This window comes from Engraulis encrasicolus, chromosome 7 (genome assembly GCF_034702125.1).
Source record: "Engraulis encrasicolus isolate BLACKSEA-1 chromosome 7, IST_EnEncr_1.0, whole genome shotgun sequence".
NCBI classification, from domain to species: Eukaryota; Metazoa; Chordata; class Actinopteri; order Clupeiformes; family Engraulidae; genus Engraulis; species Engraulis encrasicolus.
In genome coordinates, this window is record NC_085863.1 from 39,153,458 (window position 1) to 39,173,784 (window position 20,327).

At 42.0% G+C, this 20,327-nt stretch overlaps 1 protein-coding gene across 1 annotated transcript; it reads right to left on the reverse strand.

Annotated features, from left to right (window-relative positions):
• Nucleotides 1–672: 672 nt before the first annotated feature.
• bco2a (beta-carotene oxygenase 2a) lies at nucleotides 673–20,176 on the reverse strand. The gene is made up of 12 exons (XM_063203495.1): nucleotides 20,064–20,176; nucleotides 18,715–18,901; nucleotides 17,954–18,165; nucleotides 16,471–16,586; nucleotides 15,062–15,164; nucleotides 14,140–14,271; nucleotides 13,721–13,881; nucleotides 11,795–11,962; nucleotides 9,387–9,524; nucleotides 8,866–9,048; nucleotides 7,659–7,769; nucleotides 673–2,743 (listed from the first exon to the last, which is right to left on the reverse strand). Exons 1-12 carry the CDS (start codon nucleotides 20,086–20,088, stop codon nucleotides 2,627–2,629), a joined length of 1,653 nt encoding a protein of 550 aa, XP_063059565.1. The 5' UTR covers nucleotides 20,089–20,176; the 3' UTR covers nucleotides 673–2,626.
• Between the last annotated feature and the right edge of the window lie 151 nt (nucleotides 20,177–20,327).

The following is a 20,327-nucleotide window of genomic DNA, read 5'->3' on the forward strand; positions in this document are numbered from 1 at the left end:
ATGGGATAATAATGTGTGCAGTATAGGGTTAAGTATAATGGAATGGATAGTGTGAGACATTTTGAAAGACAGTGCTCTACTTTTGAGGACGAAGAGTCTGCTTTCTGACCACTCACAAGTTCACTTCATTGCGAGCGAGTGTTGCCCCCTCGTGGTAAACTGGTTGCATTTCGACAGTTGAGTGGGTGGGGGCCAGCCAAGGTGTCGCCCCCTAGTGCCGCCATCTGGCTCATGCATCAGGATAGATGGTGACCACAATGGAAGAGAAGAAATAAAAACTCATAGAGCATATAAAATACTGAGTCATTAGACCAGAGCACAAGTGTAAAATCAATGTCATAGTTTGCTCCATACTTGTTCTATTATACCATCTTACTTATATCATGAGACACGTTGAGATACAGTATATTCTGTTTCAGGCATTTACAGTATATTTTACATACAGTATATTTTCATATGTTTAAAGGAATGTTTAAAGGAAACTATGCTACACTTTAGTAGTATATGGTTTCCATGGCTACTGCAGTCTTTGATATGTTTATTGCACTGGTGCTATAAAATAAATCAATGAAGACAATAAATCCCTTTCCCTCTTATCAGTGGACTAACATCAAAACTGACTTGGCCAAGTAGCCCTTTATGAAATTATGGGCATTAGTAACAACAACAAAATTTAGTTTTTTATGTGCTTTTTATGTCAACAATGTTCCATGCATACAGTTAGTTCAACATCTGTACAAAAAATAAAACAAAAATGTCACACAAATTTGTGTTTTAGTGCATATTAAAATAGTTTTGTTCTCTTAGTGCACAAAAGCAAGTATCATTAAAAAATCAATAAAAAACAATAGAAAATAAAAGTAACATATTACTCAGTTAATTAATTAACAACCAAGTACACAGGCTGAATATTTAGGCACCGAATCATATGATAAGACTTGAAAACTCATCATGTCTTCTGGACATCTCCCTTTGAATATGAAATGCTGTATGTTGCTGATGAATAGTTACATGTTATAAGTGTAGAAATGTGGTTAAGAAGGCACAACTGTTTCAGTAACATACGTGGTTAGATGGCACAGTTAGGTGGTAGGCCTATTATGTAAGTGATAATGTAGGCCTATCGAAAAATAGTTGCCCACCGAACGTCGAGGCAGCACATTGAAAGTGAATGGAAGCTCTCGCAACATTCTAGAGGGCCGTATAATAATTACATGTAAATGCCCTTCTATTAAAGGAAGTAATATAGAGTGCAACACATTATATGTCCCTTTTTTAGATTTTTTTAAGAGAGCTGACATCAATATCATGTCAATCGAATTTGTTTTGAGAAAGTTTGATTGTGACCACATTAACCGTGATGGTTTTTACATGGATGTGACTGAGGCGTGTCATTTTGCTGATACTAAACACTATTCTCCACGTTTCCAAAGGTTCCAAACAGAATTACACTTGTGTTGTGGTAAGTAGAGGGTGCCTAAAGACAAACCAACGTGTCCTTAGCTCGTCATGTCTTCGGACAGGGCGTGCAGAGTGAGCACAATCAAGCCACTACTTTGTTGGAAGCTTTCCACCTGTATCAGTAACAGTTACATGCCCAGGAAATTCAAAGTATCATAGCAGTACTTATTAAAAACATAGTCAATTTCTTTTCAATTTGAAAGGAAGCTGTGTGCAACAATAAAGCCTAGCCCATTGGGCCTATTGAAATAGACTACTGATGAAGGTCATTGTCTAGACCTTGTAGGAAGACATCTGACGGGCTTGAGACACTTTGGTTTGTCTTGAGGGACCATCTACTTACCATAACATAAGTGTGATGTTAATAAATAGTGTTTTGCATCTGCAAAATCATATGCCACAGGCGCATCCATGTAAAACACAATTTGGCTACACCGATTGATGTCATTTTCATGCAAGCTCATGGTATGTATTCCCAATCATCCAAAAATTGACCTAAAATGCATTTCACTCTGGATAACTCCTGAAGAACAGAACCTGATCATCACTTGACTGCTTACAGAGAGGCACTGTAATATAGCGTAACAATAAGGATACAACGATATACTGTACATTGGTCACATGCATATGGAGATTCTGAGTTGCAGTTCCATTGCATATCACTCACAGTGTCTTTACTATGCATGTGACAAATAGGCATCCTCATAACTATGTATGTGGTGCAGGCTATTGTAACTCATTGACGCATTACTCATAAAAAAGATCTTTGGTCAGCAATGAGGATCGGGGCTCCTGAGGGACAATCCAGACGTCTGAAGTTGGGAGGTGGAGAGATCTGGGCTACGTTTCCCAAAAATATTGAAGTAGTCATTCAGGTTAAATAGTACTTAAGTATGATTTGTCCCCTAGGTCATAATATATCACATCACTAAATGTTCATACATACAATCATTTTATAGGCCTTCATACAATATTTTTTTTTTGCAGGTGCAAAATAAAATGCTTTGGCAATGTGCATCTACGAGGTGAAATTGTGCATTAACTTTTAGTGATGATGTCAGACTTATTTTTGATATATTGCCAAAGAGGCACCTCATACTTAAGTACTTTTACGTAGGTTTAAGTGCTACTTAAGACTTTTTGGGAAACACATCGCTGTTCCTCTTTAAGCGGTGGGCTGGAAGGCTCCGTGGAAGCCATAAGGGATGTTGATGGGTACCTCAGCCCTGCCCAGCTCCTCAAACGTCTTGGCATCCAGCACCAGCAGAAACGTTGCTTTGTCCTGGAAAGAAGAACAATATTGTTTGTTTGCAAAGACTTTTCAGGGTCTATTATACGTTTATTTGACAGGACAGTGTGAGGTGGTGACAGGGAGTACCAGTACATGGGAGGGAGAGGTCACTTTTGGCCCAGCCGTGGCACAAACAGTAGGACACACTCTTACGCTGGGGACCTGGGTTCGATTCCCGACCCGAGGTCATTTCCCAATCCTACCCGTCTCTATCTCCCACTCTCTCCAAACCCCGGCATAACACTACAGTGCCTTAACAGTTTGAGCCTCAGCCAACGCCAAGAACAACACTGCTTTTGTTTGTTTGCTTTTTCCACAGAAATTACCACAGTGTTCTAGCTCATTTGTATCGCTGTACTGTATGTCAGAAGAAAACATGTCTGCTATAAATACTACAACGCACAGTGACAGTAGCATGAAATCGTGATTGGTGCATAAATTGTTGTTACACAACTCACAAAACAGACATAAAGGGCTACCATAGACAGTGACATGGTAATCTACGGTTGAATCCCATTTCACCCCTTAGCCCTTTGCCTTTCCCCTTCCCCTCCGTTTTGGGCGTTCATGTGTATGGGTAGTGCTGTCCCAACTCACGTTAAACTTTTAGTAGAGAAAGTGCGCTCAACTCCGAAAAGTTTCAAACAGCAAAGTTCATGTAAAAAGGCCGCACTCCTGGATCAGTTTCTTGCAGTTTTATTACTGGGTTAGCATGGCAGACAGACAGACGTTTCGGCCTAAGCCTTCATCAGCGTCATGACAGACAGACGTTTCGGCCTAAGCCTTCTTCAGCGTCTTTTTCAAAAAAGACGCTGAAGAAGGCTTAGGCCGAAACGTCTGTCTGTCTGCCATGCTAACCCAGTATTAAAACTGCAAGAAACTGATCCGGGAGTGCGGCTTTTTACTATACACCAACTCACGTTAAGACAGAGGGGAAGAGGTAAGGGGAAGGGCTTATCAGGAGATTTTCCAGAGGCTTCAAACAGAGGGGTACTGTGAGACCGATTTCCCCGCATGCATTGCGAATGCATTTAAAGAAGCGGCACCCGCAAAGCGCACAAATGTAAGTATTTTTTTGCCTTAATTTACGGATTTTCAGTTGTAATAATTGCTGCATTGTACTAAGTTTAACATTGTCCCAATGTGTAACGGTCATTTTCTCCATGAAACGCACATGAAGAAAAGCGCTATCGTCCACCTAATGCATGGACGTCGTGAAGGAATTGCACATTTTTGCAGGAGTAATTACAAGCAATAACGTCGGTTTAACCATAGAGAAGCTGTTTTTTCATGATATGGTTGTGATTTCGTGATGTTTGAAGGGCTGTCTCAATTTGTAGGGGTTGCGTTTCAAGCCCTTCCCCTTACTGCTTCGTTTGAAAGGACGAGGGCCAAGGGGAAGGCGTAGGGGTAGGGGTATATGTATGTATACTGTATGTCTTTATGTATCTATTAGATCTCATGAAGTCCTTTTGAGGTTACCTTTGAGTGAAACTGAATCACTAGCAAATGCAAAGTACAGGACCGGCTGTCTAAAAACTGGCCAGGGCATTTTCGTGTTGCCCCCTCTAAATTGTGGGCTGTAAGAAAATACAAAAAACCCAACATTATTAGCCCCTAAGGACTGCTGGGCCACCAGGAAGTGCCCTGTATGCCAGATAATCAGTCCAGGCCTGGTGAAGTACCAGAAAGGGGAACAAGCTATAAATGCACACCGCACAGTACTTATACAAGTGCATTATCGTAAATTGCCACATGATTAATGGTTTATACTGTATGTTGACATGCATAGTAAGATTAGCCATTTTATTATGATTGCTATCAGTATGCCGATTACTTAGCAACAATACCCATTTTCATCATTTCCTCAGACAGCGCATTTCAATAAAGTCAGACGAGACGGGCAACAAGTCATTTGCCCTTTGAAAGTTTTGATGATCTTCAGCAATCCTGCGTGACATAAGCTCTGCCACCACGCATCATCCGCGGATCAAAGAGCAGACAGCTTTTGAAAAGGCAGTGTGGGCCTGAGCTGAGCAGACGCTCTGCACTCACAAGCCGCTCATTATAATCAGGACTCCAGTGACCCCCAACTCCCCCAGTGCACATTTTAATTGCCTTCTATCAAGGCTTTAGCTGAGATGTGAGGGGACTACGATTTTGTCACATGATGTGACACATTTGTAATTATACCCAGGGCTGGACTGGTCATCTGGCATAACGGGCATTTTCCTGTTGGGCCGACATTTGTTTGTTTTGGTTTTTATTTAAATTTTGCTCCAGAGAGACCATTCCATGATTTGGATGGGGCGGTAAATTGGTGCATCTTTATTGCAGTATATGGACAGTGAACCATCATATTATATTGGAGCGGGGTGGGGTGCTATGTTAGGGGCTGGTCTATGCTAAAAATGCCCGGGCCGTTTCTTGGATCCAGTGCAGCCTTCACTACAGGACTACTGATGTTAATTCTAATAACTACACAGCACTGTGCTATCCCCAGTAGTGTGCACCTGGCCTTACTTGCTTGTCTGCCTCTGGGATTTGTATTCCCTGTTTTGTTATTTTATCATAACTGTGTTTATACACTTGCACTGTGTGGATACACTTGCAAGAATCTTAACAACCTGAATTTATGTATGTTTTCTTTGGCAGGGCTTTAACCCTGCCGATCCTGAGTGTATGTGTGTGCACACGCACACGCACACGCACACGCACACACACACACACGCACGCACGCACGCACACGCACACACACACACACACACAGAACTCACGCCCTTGTGCCCTCCTCCTGCCCTGTGAATCGGCCTCAAACACCTGCACTCAAAGCTCCCCACCGCTGAGCCCCGACTTCAAACAGCCGCCGCCACAGCATGTTTGAAAACTGTATTTATGTGGTTCATGTTTCTTAGGTATCATTGCTCTGTTGGCATGTACAATTATGTAACAGAACTAGACAGTAAAAAATGGGTTTTTATGGGTTACTGAAAGGCTAGTCTTGCACAGCGCCAAACTGAAGAACACCTAAAGATTCTTTGGAGAACCTGTGTGGGGGAAGTGTGCGGAAACCTCTAAAAGTTCTTCCAAGTATCTACACTGCAAAAAAACAAGTGACAACGTATAGAGTTAGTTAATTCTGCCATACGCTGTAAAAGTCAGCATGGTTTAACTTGAAATCACAAGCTTACCAGCTGCCTCAGAATTCCACATTAATTAAAACAAAATTGAAAGTTGTGTGCAGTTGTGTGTGTTGTTTGAACACAAAGCTGCAATTCAAAGCTTCACACAACTTACAATAAGGATTAAAATTAATGTGGAATTCTAGGGCAGCTGGTAAACCTGTGATATTTTTTACAGTGTGTAGGTTCTTCTTCAGAGAACTTTTAGTTCTAAATAAAATGTTACAGCGTATGTTGTAAATGCACAATTTATTTTCTTAAGTTCTAAATCTCATGTCTTTGTGGCGGCATTACAGGACCGAGAACATGACACCTTTCTACACCCAAAGAGGAAAGACATACCATTTTTTCGTGTCTGAAATAACACAGACTCAACGAAACTGACTGATCTTGACTTTGACTTTGAACTTTGACTTCAATGACGTGCCATGACACCTGACCCATGATCCATCACCCATAACCCATGACCCATGACACCTGACATGACATGACATCTCTCATGAGTTATTACGTCATGTGACGCTGCTCAAATTTTTGCTGAGTCAAGGTCAAGGTCAAGGTGAATACGTATCCCTCGGGCGCTACTAATGTAACGATCCGGTGCAACCAGCGCAGGAATAAACATAAATAAAAAAGGAAGAAAATCTGGTCACACAGATTTTGTTATTATTTATTTTTAGTCCATTAAGACTAACGTTTTGACAAGCATCTTCATCAGCATTTTGAAGATGCTTGTCGAAACGTTAGTCTTAATGCACTAAAATTAACTAACAAAAAGATTTTCTTCCTTTTTTAATTTCCCTGAGTCAAATCAGTCTGGACAAGCCTCCTATCAGCCCTATCAATCACTCTCCTTTAAAATTTTCAAGTTACAGCTTTAACCGCTAGCCTATAGCGCTAGCATTTCATTGACACAGGTTAGGCCCACTCTGAAAAATGGGTTTACAATAGGGCTGTAACGATACACTCAACTCACGATTTGTTACGTGTTACGATTTTTGACCCACGGTTTGATAAACCCCCGATTTTTTTTTATCTATTTTTAAAAATGAATTAATTTGCTTTTTCACATTTGCCAACACTGTAAAATAAAATAATACATTAAAAAAATCCTGGAATGAAGTGTACCAATTTTCTGCATATCACAATACTGCCTTCTTGCACCGCGATACAGTATCGTCACTTTGCGTATCACGATTTCTCGATTCGATACAATATCGTTGCAGCCCTGATTTACAAGGTGGGGGGTTGGCAAGACCAGACCAATGCTCATAAAAAGTTGAAGAGGCGATAGCCAGGCTATAGCTCACCTCTGTTAGGTTGAGCACCATTGAGAGGATCATCCCATTGTCCTCTTCAACTCTCTCTGTATTGTCACCCACACTGTATTCTACACTGCCCAGAATTACAGTCAACCTAGTGCTTCTCTTATGAGTGGGCTATTCTGAGGCAAGACTAGGCTCGAACTTGAGTTTGAGTCAGACACAGTCTTGAGTTTGTGTCAGACACAGTCTTCCAGCGATAGGTCTATTCTAATGTAGGACTATTATTGCTATTTCATATATATTACATTTCTGTCGTCAATGACACCTTGTGACATCATCACAAGGCCACAAACACTTGGGGAGGACGGGAGTCAGGATAGCGGAAAGAACCCTGAGAGAACTCTCACGGTAGAGGAAATAAGGCATCAGGAAGTTGTGATAGCCTGGCTAATAGCTCACCTCTGTTGGGTTCACCACCACTGACAGGATGACCCCGTCGTCCTCATCTATAGCATCCGGTGACGGAACAAAGACAGGCTCAGACGGGAAGAGACCAGGCTGGTACCAAGACTGAAAGACAATAAGAAATAGCACAATCATCTGACATGTCCATCAGTCTATCAAAAATCAAAATTCAACAGTTAAGATTCTTTCATTCCAGAAGGAAAATCATCAGAAATTAGCTGTCCCATAACACACAACACATACTGCCAGCAAAATACACGCAGACGGTACAGGCATAAAGAGCCATCATAAATATACATAAAGTGCATACCTAAAAGTCATACATAAGTGCATATACTTGCATCCCTACATACATTACATTACATCACATTAGATTACATTACACTTAACTGATGCTTTTATCCAAAGCGACTTACATTTATTTGCAGAGTCAATTGGTAACAGTTCCTGGAGCAATGTGGAGTTACTGTATGTGCCTTGCTCAAGGGCACTTCAGCCATGGATGGTGTAGGGAGAGGTATTGGTGGGATTCAAATCTGCAACCCTCTGATCTAAAAGTCCACCTCCTTACCCACTAGGCTATGGACACCCTTTATCCTAGATAGCTAGCCATAGATAACATTACAAGACAACCTCAATCAAATAGGTTATAATTACTACATATTGGTAATATTTTTTGAGCAATGTATAATTGTATTATATTCAGTACACAATATGCTTTATTCATTTTAAGATGTATATAGTTACAGTATTTACTAACTGTACCTATACATAAGGGGAACTGTGTAATATTTTTTCCAGTTTCTTTCCAGAATTCATGCTGCTCATTGATTAATGTTATCTTTTTCATAAATACTTACCACCACCATCAAATTCTAACTACTCATTATGACTGGGAAAATTGCACTTTTCATACATGAAAAGGAGGATCTTCTCCATGGTTAACCACTTTGAATTTTCAGTAATAGGCATTTTTAGCTGCATAACTTACTGTACTTTGGTCATACTTGTAAATATTAGTTTATTACTTCGTAAATATTCATTAAAAAAAGATCAAATGTGGCAATAGGCAGCACAGTTTTGCACTTTGGCAATAGGTTGGATAGTTGCAATACCTACTCTGGCCACAATCTTACCTTTAACTAATCTAACAAAAATATTTTTGAACACAAGTAGCCTATGCTTCATTGTTTATATTTACCGTCAGCTTCTTTCCCTCCAAGTCCATCTTGAGTAGGGAGTCCCCTAAGAGGTGTCTGAAGCCACAGCCGTAGAAGTAGCGGTAGGGTTTGGTGTTGCACCTCTTGTAGTTGATTTGGGGGAACTCCAGACCACCAAAGTCCTCAATGTCATCACCATGGAGATTCTCAAATGTACAAAATACCTAATAGGCAGAGTTGGATTAGAGTTAGACAAATAGAAAGTGCAGTTTTAACATACTTGTAAACAGAATGCACAGCAAATTTTGCAGTGTTAATTTAACATCTATTGTATTTGGTCCCACAGTACTCAAAGTGTTTAACTTCAACACTGCATTTTTACAGTAAACATGTTTGCACATTTATAGACAGTGCATACATTCCTGGTATTCATTCACACACCCTAATTTCTGACCATGTATGCCACACACACACACACACACACACACACACACACACACACACACACACACACACACACACACACACACACACACACACACACACACGCACACACGCACACCTTTTCATTTGAGAGTTTAATGGCCGTTGCTGTGCTGTCAGGTCGTGTGTTCAGGTTTTCATTCGGAGGTGTCTCATTGGTGATGTCGAGTGGGAGCACGAAGCGCCGAGGAAATGCTCTGCACATCATATTGTACACCTTCACAAAAGAGAGATAATGTCGTTGATGGTGATGCCTTTAACATATTACACTCATACACAGAACAACATACAGTAAAAAACAGGATGCCAATATTTTGAAGTGAACTTATATGAGTATATACAACACTGAAGAGTCAGAAGGGGAAAATCAGGTTAAAAAACTGGGTAAAGTTCAGCTGGTTGCTAGTTTAATTTCAATCACAGCTCTTAATCATTACTTAATATTGAATAGAGTTAACTCTAAAAATATTACATTTACTAAATAGTAAAATTAATAGTATTTTTGAGCGGAACCAAATGTTAACTGAAATGGAGTTATTCGATTCTGTTTCAACTGCTTTTACTGTGCAGACCCACACAGTTATGCAAACTCATACTATGTTGTTGCTGTCATATTATCTATTTAGATTTAATTCAAAGTATTTAAAGTTTGCGATGCACTTGGTCCTGAGCAAAACAAAGACCTTGCACACAAGACCATACTATTTAAAACTAGTCCATGCAGAAGCAGGAAGACTCCAGCCTGAGCACAGGATTCCTGAGAAGAGGCCTGTTTTGGTTTGGACCAACAGTCTGGCACTTCAAGCGAAGCACAGAAGGGGAATTCAAACAGTTGTCCAAAACACATCAAGTTGTGCTGTTTGCTTTCGTCCAAAGTTCCTCAAGTGCTGCTTGGTGCTTTCCAAGAACAGCCGAAGGACATTCCACTAAATTATATTGTGCGTTTTATGTTTTTGCTGGTGCTCTTATTCTGAAGCACTTACAACTTAGCTGGGGATAACAGCATTGAGTATTTGCTCTCCAACCTATGTTTTTTGTCCCTGGCATAAGAATCTACCAAGAGTCCTTCCAATTCCATTTTTCCCCAAGCCCAATTATTGAAATCATTTTTGGGGGGTTTAATGCCTTTGGAGACAGGACAGAGAGGATGGTGACAGCAAAGTAGTGGGAGAGGTTATAGGGGAAAGATCGCAAAATGACCTCGGGCCAGAATCGAACCTGGATCACTGGCGTAACCTTAAGATGCATGCACTAACACTTTACAGCCACTCCACTGCCTGGCCTTCTACCTCTTGCCTACCTTGCACTATGTACTGTATTATGTCTTATTGCACTTTTCAAGGTTTATTTGTATGCGTAATTCCCTGTTTATTTATGGCCCCTCTTGTTTTCTTGTCTTTGTCTTAGCTATTTGTATTTCTGTTGCGAGCAAACCAAAAGACATTCCTAGCAACTGTATGTTATACTGTTGATTTGGCTATAATAAACTTGAACTTGAACTTGAACTCCAACTTGAACTTGAACTTGAAGCCTTAGTCATTTAAGCCATGGCCAAGGCCCAGAGAGTCACTTTTTAAACCAACAGGATACAGCTGCCTTGGAAAGCATGCAAACAAAGCTCTGCAACATCCTGTTTCTAAGAGGACATAAGCACCAGTAGTCTGGATGTCCTCCCCTCCTTTGTGTTTACAGTACATGAACAGCATGCTATATGGTTGTGCAGTGCTTACATAGTATACACAAACATACATAATAGCTAAAGCAGAGATGTGGACTAATGGCTTCTGACTTGGACTTGAGTCAGACTTGAGTAACAAATAAATTGACTTGAGACTTGACTTCTCCATATTAGGAATGACTTGTGACTTCTCTTGACTTGTACGCTATTGACTCGAGACTTGACTTGGCAGTTTTAGCTTGCAATTAAAATGAAATTATTTGCCCTTAACCAGTTATCAATAGGTACTACCTACCTACTATTTTTGGTTAAGAATGCGACTGGTAAAGGGGGACCTACATATCAGTGTGGAGAGGATTTATGACCAAGACTAAATGCCGACTTGTTAAGGACTTGGAAAAATGAGACTTGGACTTGGACTTGACTTGGCTTGGGTATGACTTGAATTTGGACTTCTCAGACATGGTTGGAAGGACTTGAGACTTGTGGCTTGCAAATCAGTGACTTGGTCCCATCTATGCTAAAAACGGACTGTTTTATTGCAGAAGTTTGAGGAAATGCTGACATGCTCTTCACTAGGATTACTCAAGGGAAGATGTTTACGTTTTTGAGAACAGCTTTTGTCTTTCTCAGAAACCTAGCGCACATCTTATGCAAGCCGTCAACAAGAGCCAGAGAAAGACAAGAAGAGGGAGGGAACAACGGCCCCATAGGAGACCAATCTTGAGCAAACTCCTTTGCATTGGGTAGGCGGAGTTTGGGGTATCGTCCTCTAATAGACGATCATTAGATAGCATCTTGAGGCTTACCTCATCTAGAGCCTCTCCTGACTTGCGCATGTTCTGGAGGTTGTAGACACTGATGGCCTGGCCATCGTCTGCGGCACACAGGTCCAGCATGAGGAAACCGTCCTGCTCAAAGGCGTTGATCTGGTGGAAGTTGGACATCGCTTTGGTATAGTACTTCACTGAGTGGACCTGCAGAAATGACAGAGAAGACACATGAGTCATGACATCTATCAGTATGCATCTCATCGCCAATGTGCTGTGATTGGAGTGACAAGATGTTCACAGATGAACCAGCAAGGTGGAGTCTACAGTATGGCCCATTGAAAGTAGAATATGTAATTTTGTAGTGGTGTATTTCCAGAATTTAAGCTGCCCAATAACAAATGTTATCTTTCTCATGACTATTTACCACCACCATCAATCATTGGTGGCAAAACATCAATACTTTGTCAAATATATCTTTATTTCTTGGTATAAATGTATGGTTAAATCAAATGTGTGAATGGGCAGCATATATTTTGAACATAAATAACTAAAATGAAATACTCTACCGTTAAACTAAATCAAGAGATGTCCTTAAAGAAGGAGATATCAGTCAGCTTACAGCTTTGGCTGGGCCCAGGACAAACTCATCTGAAAGGTCCCCAAACCCAATACATACAATGTAGTAATGAGGACCCAATTCTGTTCAGTTTGTGGCCTAATTAACTACAGATTGTCTCATTGGTTGGAGAAATAAGTGGGGCAAAGTAATTCTTTACAGGGTAAAGGATAAAGGGAAAGCTAAACACATCCATCAAGTCTGTGAAGGTCTGGTCGCTGGAAGAGGTGAGGGTAATGTAAGCTGATTTACATCATCTGGCTGCATTCAGCAACTACACGCGAGGGCGTTCCATTCCCTTTCGCCGTGCGGAACGGCATACCAGAGAGCAAGAGTCAGGTTAAGGGTAATGATCGGCCAATACAGTTTTCACTCATTCAGTTCATCATTCCACAGTGTTTGAAAGCCATGGTATAAATCACCTTGACAGAGACTTTTGGTGTTGCATTAGTTGATAATAAAACGTTAGAATGCAGTGAAGACTTTTAATGGACATTTGCAGTCCACATGTAACTAAGAGCATACATAACAGTTACATAACGAACAGCAGGGGACAGTTGTAGGGGAGGGAACTTCCAGTCGGGAGTCGTGCCAGAGTGCCTGGGGGTCAGAGCTGATGTTCAGAGGTCTTGAAGCGAAAGTCAAACACATTTGTCAAGTCTGTGATGTGGTGGTGGCCACGGGAAAAGGTGTGGGTAACGACTGGTCCCTACAGGAATGAGCCCCCTTTCATCTTCTCTGTCTGAATGTACACGATTTGTCACTTCCTGGAAAACTCCCGTACAACTAGTGCATTACAACATGTGAATAACTTGTGGATAACAATTTGAATCACAGCAGTTCATTTCACTTGTGATGAAATAAATCGTTTGTTTGTCCATGTCTTAGAACCCACAGATAATGCGCAAGTGTGAGCTTTGTGACCTACAAAGGCCACTACTATGACAGCAGACAAAGTTCATGCACAAGGTGTGACCCAGGTTTGCACTGAGGAAGGTCCAGAGGGACTGAAAAGTTAGCAACTTTATTTTCTTTTCTGTCTTGCACCACTCTGAGTAAGGCTCCCTTCACGTAATTTAATTTTCCTTGTTACGTAATTTTATTTTCCTTTACGTAATTTCATTTTCCTTGTGACGTAATGTCATTTTTCTTGTATGACTTGTGCATATGAAGAAACATAAAAGCTGACAATAAAAGCTGACTTGACTTGACTTAAGTTAAAAAAAACATGATCCGGAAAACTCCTGTGTGCGAGTCTATGATCTACTTGACTACCGCACTAGAACCAAAAGGATTTGTGTAAAGTCGTGCAAGTCGTGTTTTGCTGAACTCCATTGATCTCTCACCTTGCCAGTCTTCTTGCAGATGAGGTGGAAGATGGTGTCCTGGGTGGGGTCCCAGTAGATGGCGTCGTTGATGCCCTTCCCCGTCAGCTTGGCAGTGACGATCCTCCAGACGTTCATTTTGATAGGCTGCTCAATGAACACCACATAGTTTTCTGACATTGCTGCGAAAGAAGAGATGAGAGAAGAAACAGCACACTGAATTAAAAGGACTTAAGACCTTTAATTGGTACATTTACAGTGCAAATGGAAAGGAATGATTGATCCAGTCATACCCATTGTTTATTTGGTAGTGTAATCCACATGTACTGTATGGTTGTTTATAAGACCAATCTAAAAAGTTCAATTTAAGAATAAGAACCATTGATAAAATATAAATAAGGAAAACAAGCAGAGGTGTGTGACTGTTGTTGTCTTCATACCAAAGCTATGATAGTAGGAGGGCTTGCCCTTGTCTGCTGTGGGGGTGATGGAGCAGAGCACCTTGGCTCCCTGAAGGGTGTCCTCGACTGACTCCCGCTCAGGAGGAACGCAAATAATATTGTAGAAAATACCTGAGGTAGACAACATGTCAAAAGTCAAAACTAATATGGTAGAGAACGCCTAAGGTAGGCAATGTCAAAACTACCTTCTGGTCATGAACGCAAATTGTAGCATATACAATACTTAAGGAGAGAAATGTGTAAAACACAAATTAGTTGGTGGTGAGGAATGACACGCTCGCAAACCATTTCGACCCCATCCACCCACCCACACATACAAACACACCCCACTCGCGCACACGCGCACATAGACAGGTGCACGCACACACTCACGCACAAGCACACACACACACAAACACATGTGCGTGCACACGCACACACACACACACACACACACACACACACACACACACACACACACACACACACACACACACACACACACACACACACACACACACACACACAGATATGGAGGCAACAAGAGTGAGGAGTGAGTAAACATGTCAAAGGTTTCAGACTTTTAAGGTCACAGATGTTTCTTGATGTGTTTGCAGAGGCTGGACTAGGCCCAAAAACAGGTCCAGGTATTTTAGACTTACATCAGCCACTAGTCTACAGTCATACTGAAGATGTACGAATGTGCCGACCCCTCAACCCCTCTAAATAGTGGTCTGATCAAAACACCCAAGCACATTGAACCCTGAGGACAGGGAAAATGCCCTGTGTAGCAACCCACTAGTCCAGCCATGGTGTTTGAAGTTTGCAGTTAGTTGCAAGTGCCAGGACCAATAAGCTGTTTTTCTTTTGGTATCAGGATTATTCGCCCACTCAAGCGAGGTCAAAGTGTCCCTGCTGGTACCTTTTGGCCCGTAAGAGTTGCCCATGTTGTAGGATGTGCCATCAGGGTCCAGGTGCGGGTGGGCTGTTGCGCCGTTCACTGCAATGAATTTGCTCCAGTCCACCTAAGCATATTCACAAATAAAATAAAATAAAATGAACAAACAAGCAAACAAATAAATAAATAGCACAGATAAGCTTTTATAAACCGTATTTTTTGTACAAATAAATAATTCCATCCTGTGGTGCTGTAGCACACTGTGCTAATCCACCACTCTATAAACAGACAAACGGCCTATGGGGACGCAGGTTTGAATACGGCCTTGACCATTTGCCAACACTACCCCATCTCTATGAACCACTGTCTTCCTGTTCATTCTTCACTGCACTGTAAAACAGTGCAAGTCAGTTAAACTTATGAGGGTAAGTTGCACTGCTGCCTCAGGTTTGTAAGTTAACTCAACTTGAATTGACACAAATATAAGCCTCAAGTTGAGTTACAAACTTAAGGGAGCAGGGCAACTTACTTTTACTGGCTTGGCATGTTTTACAGTTTGTCAAAAACCTTCCATCCTTAGTCTTTCCAACAATGTGCTGGAAGCTGAAACATGATAGAAGGGCTAACCAGTCTACAGCAACTCCTCCCACTCTTGGAAAGACCCTTCTCAAACTCCCTTCAGGATTTCTGGCGTTCAGTTAAGCTGCTGAAATTTGTTGGCTGCAGATTTTGTTTGTTTTCCAGCCCGGAGTTCCAGCTCATCTGTTTGCAATCTTCCACCAAAACACACACAGTAATGCAGCACATGTGACAAACATCACCAACATTCACAGCGCCACTTCTCTTATCAACTCTTCTCTGCTTAATTCAAATGAGTCCTGTAATTCTTTAACCTAGTCCATGGAGTGTAATGTCAATGGAAAAGGAGAGGAACTCCATGGAAAGGCACTTAGTGGTTTCAACTGGAGCATCATAAGGAGTGGAGAATGTTTCAACCTAACGGTTTTCATTTCTTCATTTCATTTCTTTGGGTCAAATTAATATAACTAAGTTGAAAACGAGAAAAAGGCTGCATCAGCGCGCTAAGCCCCCCACATTTGGGCTTGCATGCCCACCCACGGGGACCCCGGTTCGAGTCCGGCTGGGGTCATTTCTGATCCTCACCGTCTCTCTGTCCCATTCGCTTCCTGACATCATCTTCGACTGTCCTGTCAAATAAAGGCATAAACGTCCCCAAAAAAAAAATTAAAAAAAAAAAAAAAAAAAGGCTGCACTATGCATAGATAACTTTTATTCGCTGCAGACACATTTTGGCATTCTGCCTTCCTCAGTGGGCGTTCTGTCTTCTGGTAATGGCCGGGTGCATTCAAGGACACACAAACTCTACTGTCTCCTCTGGGTGACTGATATGGAGACAAACAAAGTTTACATACCTTCTCGACACTCTCCAGCGTCGCGGGATCCACCTTGTGCATGAAATTTGTCTCCGTGCTGACATAGTAGTCGCCTTTGTAGGTGACAAAGCTCACACTTGCATTGTCCGTCGGCTCTGAGACCAGACAAAACAAGCAGTTAATTTCAGAGGTGTCAAAAGTACAGGTAAATTCATGGTGTAAGTACAACACTAGTACATGATATTACATAGCTGTTACATAAATGATTCCACTATACCAAAGGAAATAACTAGACTTGGTATTGAAAATACAGAACATAAACCCCAAAAAGGAAAAAAACACAAATTTAATCCAACCATCATAGAATCCAGTACACTGGGCTACAGTAACTGTAGGTCAGTTACTTAGTGAAATTACTTGTGTTGGAATGAAACTGTGGAAGGACCTTTTTTAGTTCTACTTTGATTTTTGACATCTCCGATGTCATCACAATTGAAATGAACTACTGTGATTCACATTACTATGTTATGCCACAAGTTATGCATGTATTGCATGCACGCTGAATGCTTATTACTGTATGATAGTTTTGCAGGAAGTGATCCATCATGTGGATTGGTACAGAGGAGATGAAAGGGGGGATTTGCCCTGTACTTGTATTTTCCTGTTGTTACCCACACCTTTTCCTGTGACCCCCACCCCACTACAGACTTGATCAATGTGTTTGACCTTCCCTTTACCTTCAGAGACCCTCTGCCCATCGGCCACTCTGGCAGGAGTCATGACAGATGTTCTTTTTCCTGCTGTCCCCTGCTGCTAGTTATGTAACTGTGAACTGCACATATCAATGAAGACCAGAGGTCCTTGTGGAATTCTAACTTATTATGCAACACAAAATTTCTCTGTCACAGTGATTTACACCATGGTTTTCAACACAGTGGAATCACAGTGGAATCCTTCCAGAATACAAACGTTACACTTGAGTACTTCTGAATGCTATTATGTATTCCTGATTATTATGTATTTGACCAGCATGAAAAGGGGATTTTTACAGATTGCCTCCATAGCCTGCTACATAGGCACAGAGTTGTCATCACAGGCCAGTCTGTATTTGCTTCTAATTTGCTTCTAATACCACTCCCCCCCCTAAATATGAGGGGGGGGGTACTGTCTCTTGATGTTGGAAATTCACAATGTGGAGCCATAGAATCGTTTTTTATCCTCATTCCTACCCTAATGTGTAGAATACTATTCTGAGCTACTGGTGGTGGGGGTGTGTTTAAATGGCGGCGCTCGCATGAGCAGCGACCTGAGAGTACTTGTACAGTGTATTCTTAAACGCAATTTCGTTGTCAAAACTCGTTTTGGTCAATGACAAATAAAAGCTCTTGATTCTCTTGATTCTTGATTATAGTCCCCACAGGGTTAGCAGCAGGGAATGTTTTTCTTGTATTAAGAAGAAAACTGTCATGGAGGAGAAAGGTGTGGAGGTATTAATGTGCGTAAGTGTGCACTGTCCACTCACTGATCATCTCGAAGCGGGAGAGGAAGCGCATGAAGATGTTCTTGCAGGGGTCTGGCATGGCCACCGTGCCGAACTCAGACACCATGATGCGGTCGCGCTCGATGTTCTGCTTGTAGGAGTCGCTGCGCAGGAAGCGGCTCATGTAGGTCACCTCGCCATCCTTGATCCTGAACTTGTGCAGCAGGGCCATGCCGTCAAACCAGTGGTTATAGCTGAAACAGGAAACACATCGCCTTTGTTGGAAGAGATTTGACTGAATTTCAATCCCAGAGACACATGAGAGAAAATCTGAGAAAATCGCCATGAACGGTTGCTGGCCACAGGCTGGATTTGGGGTTCCCTGTAACGTGCAGTATTTCCCCAGTGTCACTTCCCCATTGACTTTGCAAATGCTGCAGCCAGTTGTCCCTCACAGTACCCCCATCCCAATTACCCCCAATGTTCTGACTTGGCCTAGTAATTTAGACAAACTCACCTGGCAGCAGAAAATACATTTGCCTGGTGGGTTGGTCTAGCTAGTAAAATCTAGTAAAATCCCAGCTGGGTCAAGAGTTCTGGCCCCCAATCACAAAGCTCTGTCTGTGTAGCGATATGTTTCTGTTTGAATCTGTGTGAGTTGTAGGGCAGGGCATAGCATGGTGATGTCACAGCTGTGCTGGCTCATTGCGTACAGTTTGGTCGTTTGAAAACCAGTAGTGCCATGCCTGGGTACATTTTTCATTCGATGGTCTGGCTTGCCAGCCAAGCTGTCCAGTACTTACTTTTCGTTGCCAAACTCGAACTTGCCCGGTCCGTTGCGGAGTAGGTTGCCACTTATCCAGGCGGGGATGGTGCCTCTGATCTGTGTGGCGATGGGCTCCAAAATCTCATCTGTGGAGCGCACTAGGGCTGCAATGCTCTGCAGACCATGTGCATTTGTATGGCAGTCTGGCTTACAGAAGACCTCTCCTGCAGATAGACAACAAAGCAAGACATGGTTATTTGACACACGCCGTCATAAGACGCTGGAAGTCAATGAGGGGCACACGCACACGCAAATACACGCAAGCACCCTAATACTACTACTGCTGCTACTACTACTACTATTACTATTACTACCAGAAAAGGGCAGAACCTAGAAAATATTTGCTAGTATTACTACTACTATAGGCCCTACACACATGTAGTAGTACATGTACAGGAACAAAAAATAAAACACACAAGGCAGAAAAGACACACAAAGGTAATGTGACCATAAAGACCAGTTATTGTTATACTTTGCCTCTCCATTGTTCCATGTCTTTTCAGAAAGGACACAGAGTACTGACATGGGTGTCCCGGGAGAATCTGGAGTTGAGGTAACCAGGTCAAAAACATGCTGACCAGCTCTGGAATGAGTCCTTTTTCAGAAAGGAGCTCTCAACTCCTGTTTTTACAAGGTCTTCAGGGGCAAGTGAACAGATTTGTACATTTTTTGTGGAAAAGCCGCCTTATCGAGTGTAGTTCTTGTATTTTATTTTAGTGGATTAGCATGACAGACAGATGTTTCGGCCTTAGACTTCAGCATCTGAAGAAGGCTTAGGTTGAAAAATCGATCTGTCATGCTGACCTACATATATACAGTAAGAACTACACAGGAGAGTGCTTTTTTTCTACAAAAAATAGCTCTGGAATGAAACACATCTGGATCGAGACAGAGGCGTACCCCCTCTGCTCCACTATGTACCCCTCTGTCTGCTCCAGTATTGCATAACTGGCAACATGCTGCGCCTGCTTTGAGAGACACCCAAACTGCCACAATACCAGGAGCACAGAACACTTCATTTATATAATTTACTGTATTTACAGTATAAACACTTTCGTTTTGACTGCTCTGAATAGCACTGCAGCCAGGAACATAGCAGCTGATACAATGTTTCACTGCTGGCCACAGCCTCAACATGTTTTTTTAGCAGCACATGTGGAGCATGAGATTGAACTGACTCTGCAGCCTTCAGTAGATAGTGCACCCCCACAGGCACCCACAGTACTGAAAGACATGGGAAGGAACTGACAGCCAGGCTCGATTACACAGTGTGCATAGGCAGAGTACATAATGTGCCAAGAGAGAGACGTGTAGAATGGGACTTACCTGTCTGGGTCGTTATGCAGGACATGGTGCAGTAGAAAAACAGACTGGTTCTCTTTTTGGAGTGAGCAGCTGTCGTGTTGCCTCTTTGTGCTGGTGAAGCCCCTTGTATTCCTTTTTATCCCTGCGTCACTAATTCCCCGGATCGTGCTGCTCTGTGGCCCTTTAAGAGGAGGGGCCAGAGAGGAGGTGTGTGCCATGACACTGCCGTGGAAACCTTAAAGACACAGCGTCCCTGAAACCAAAGTAGGTTTTGTGTTAATCCTG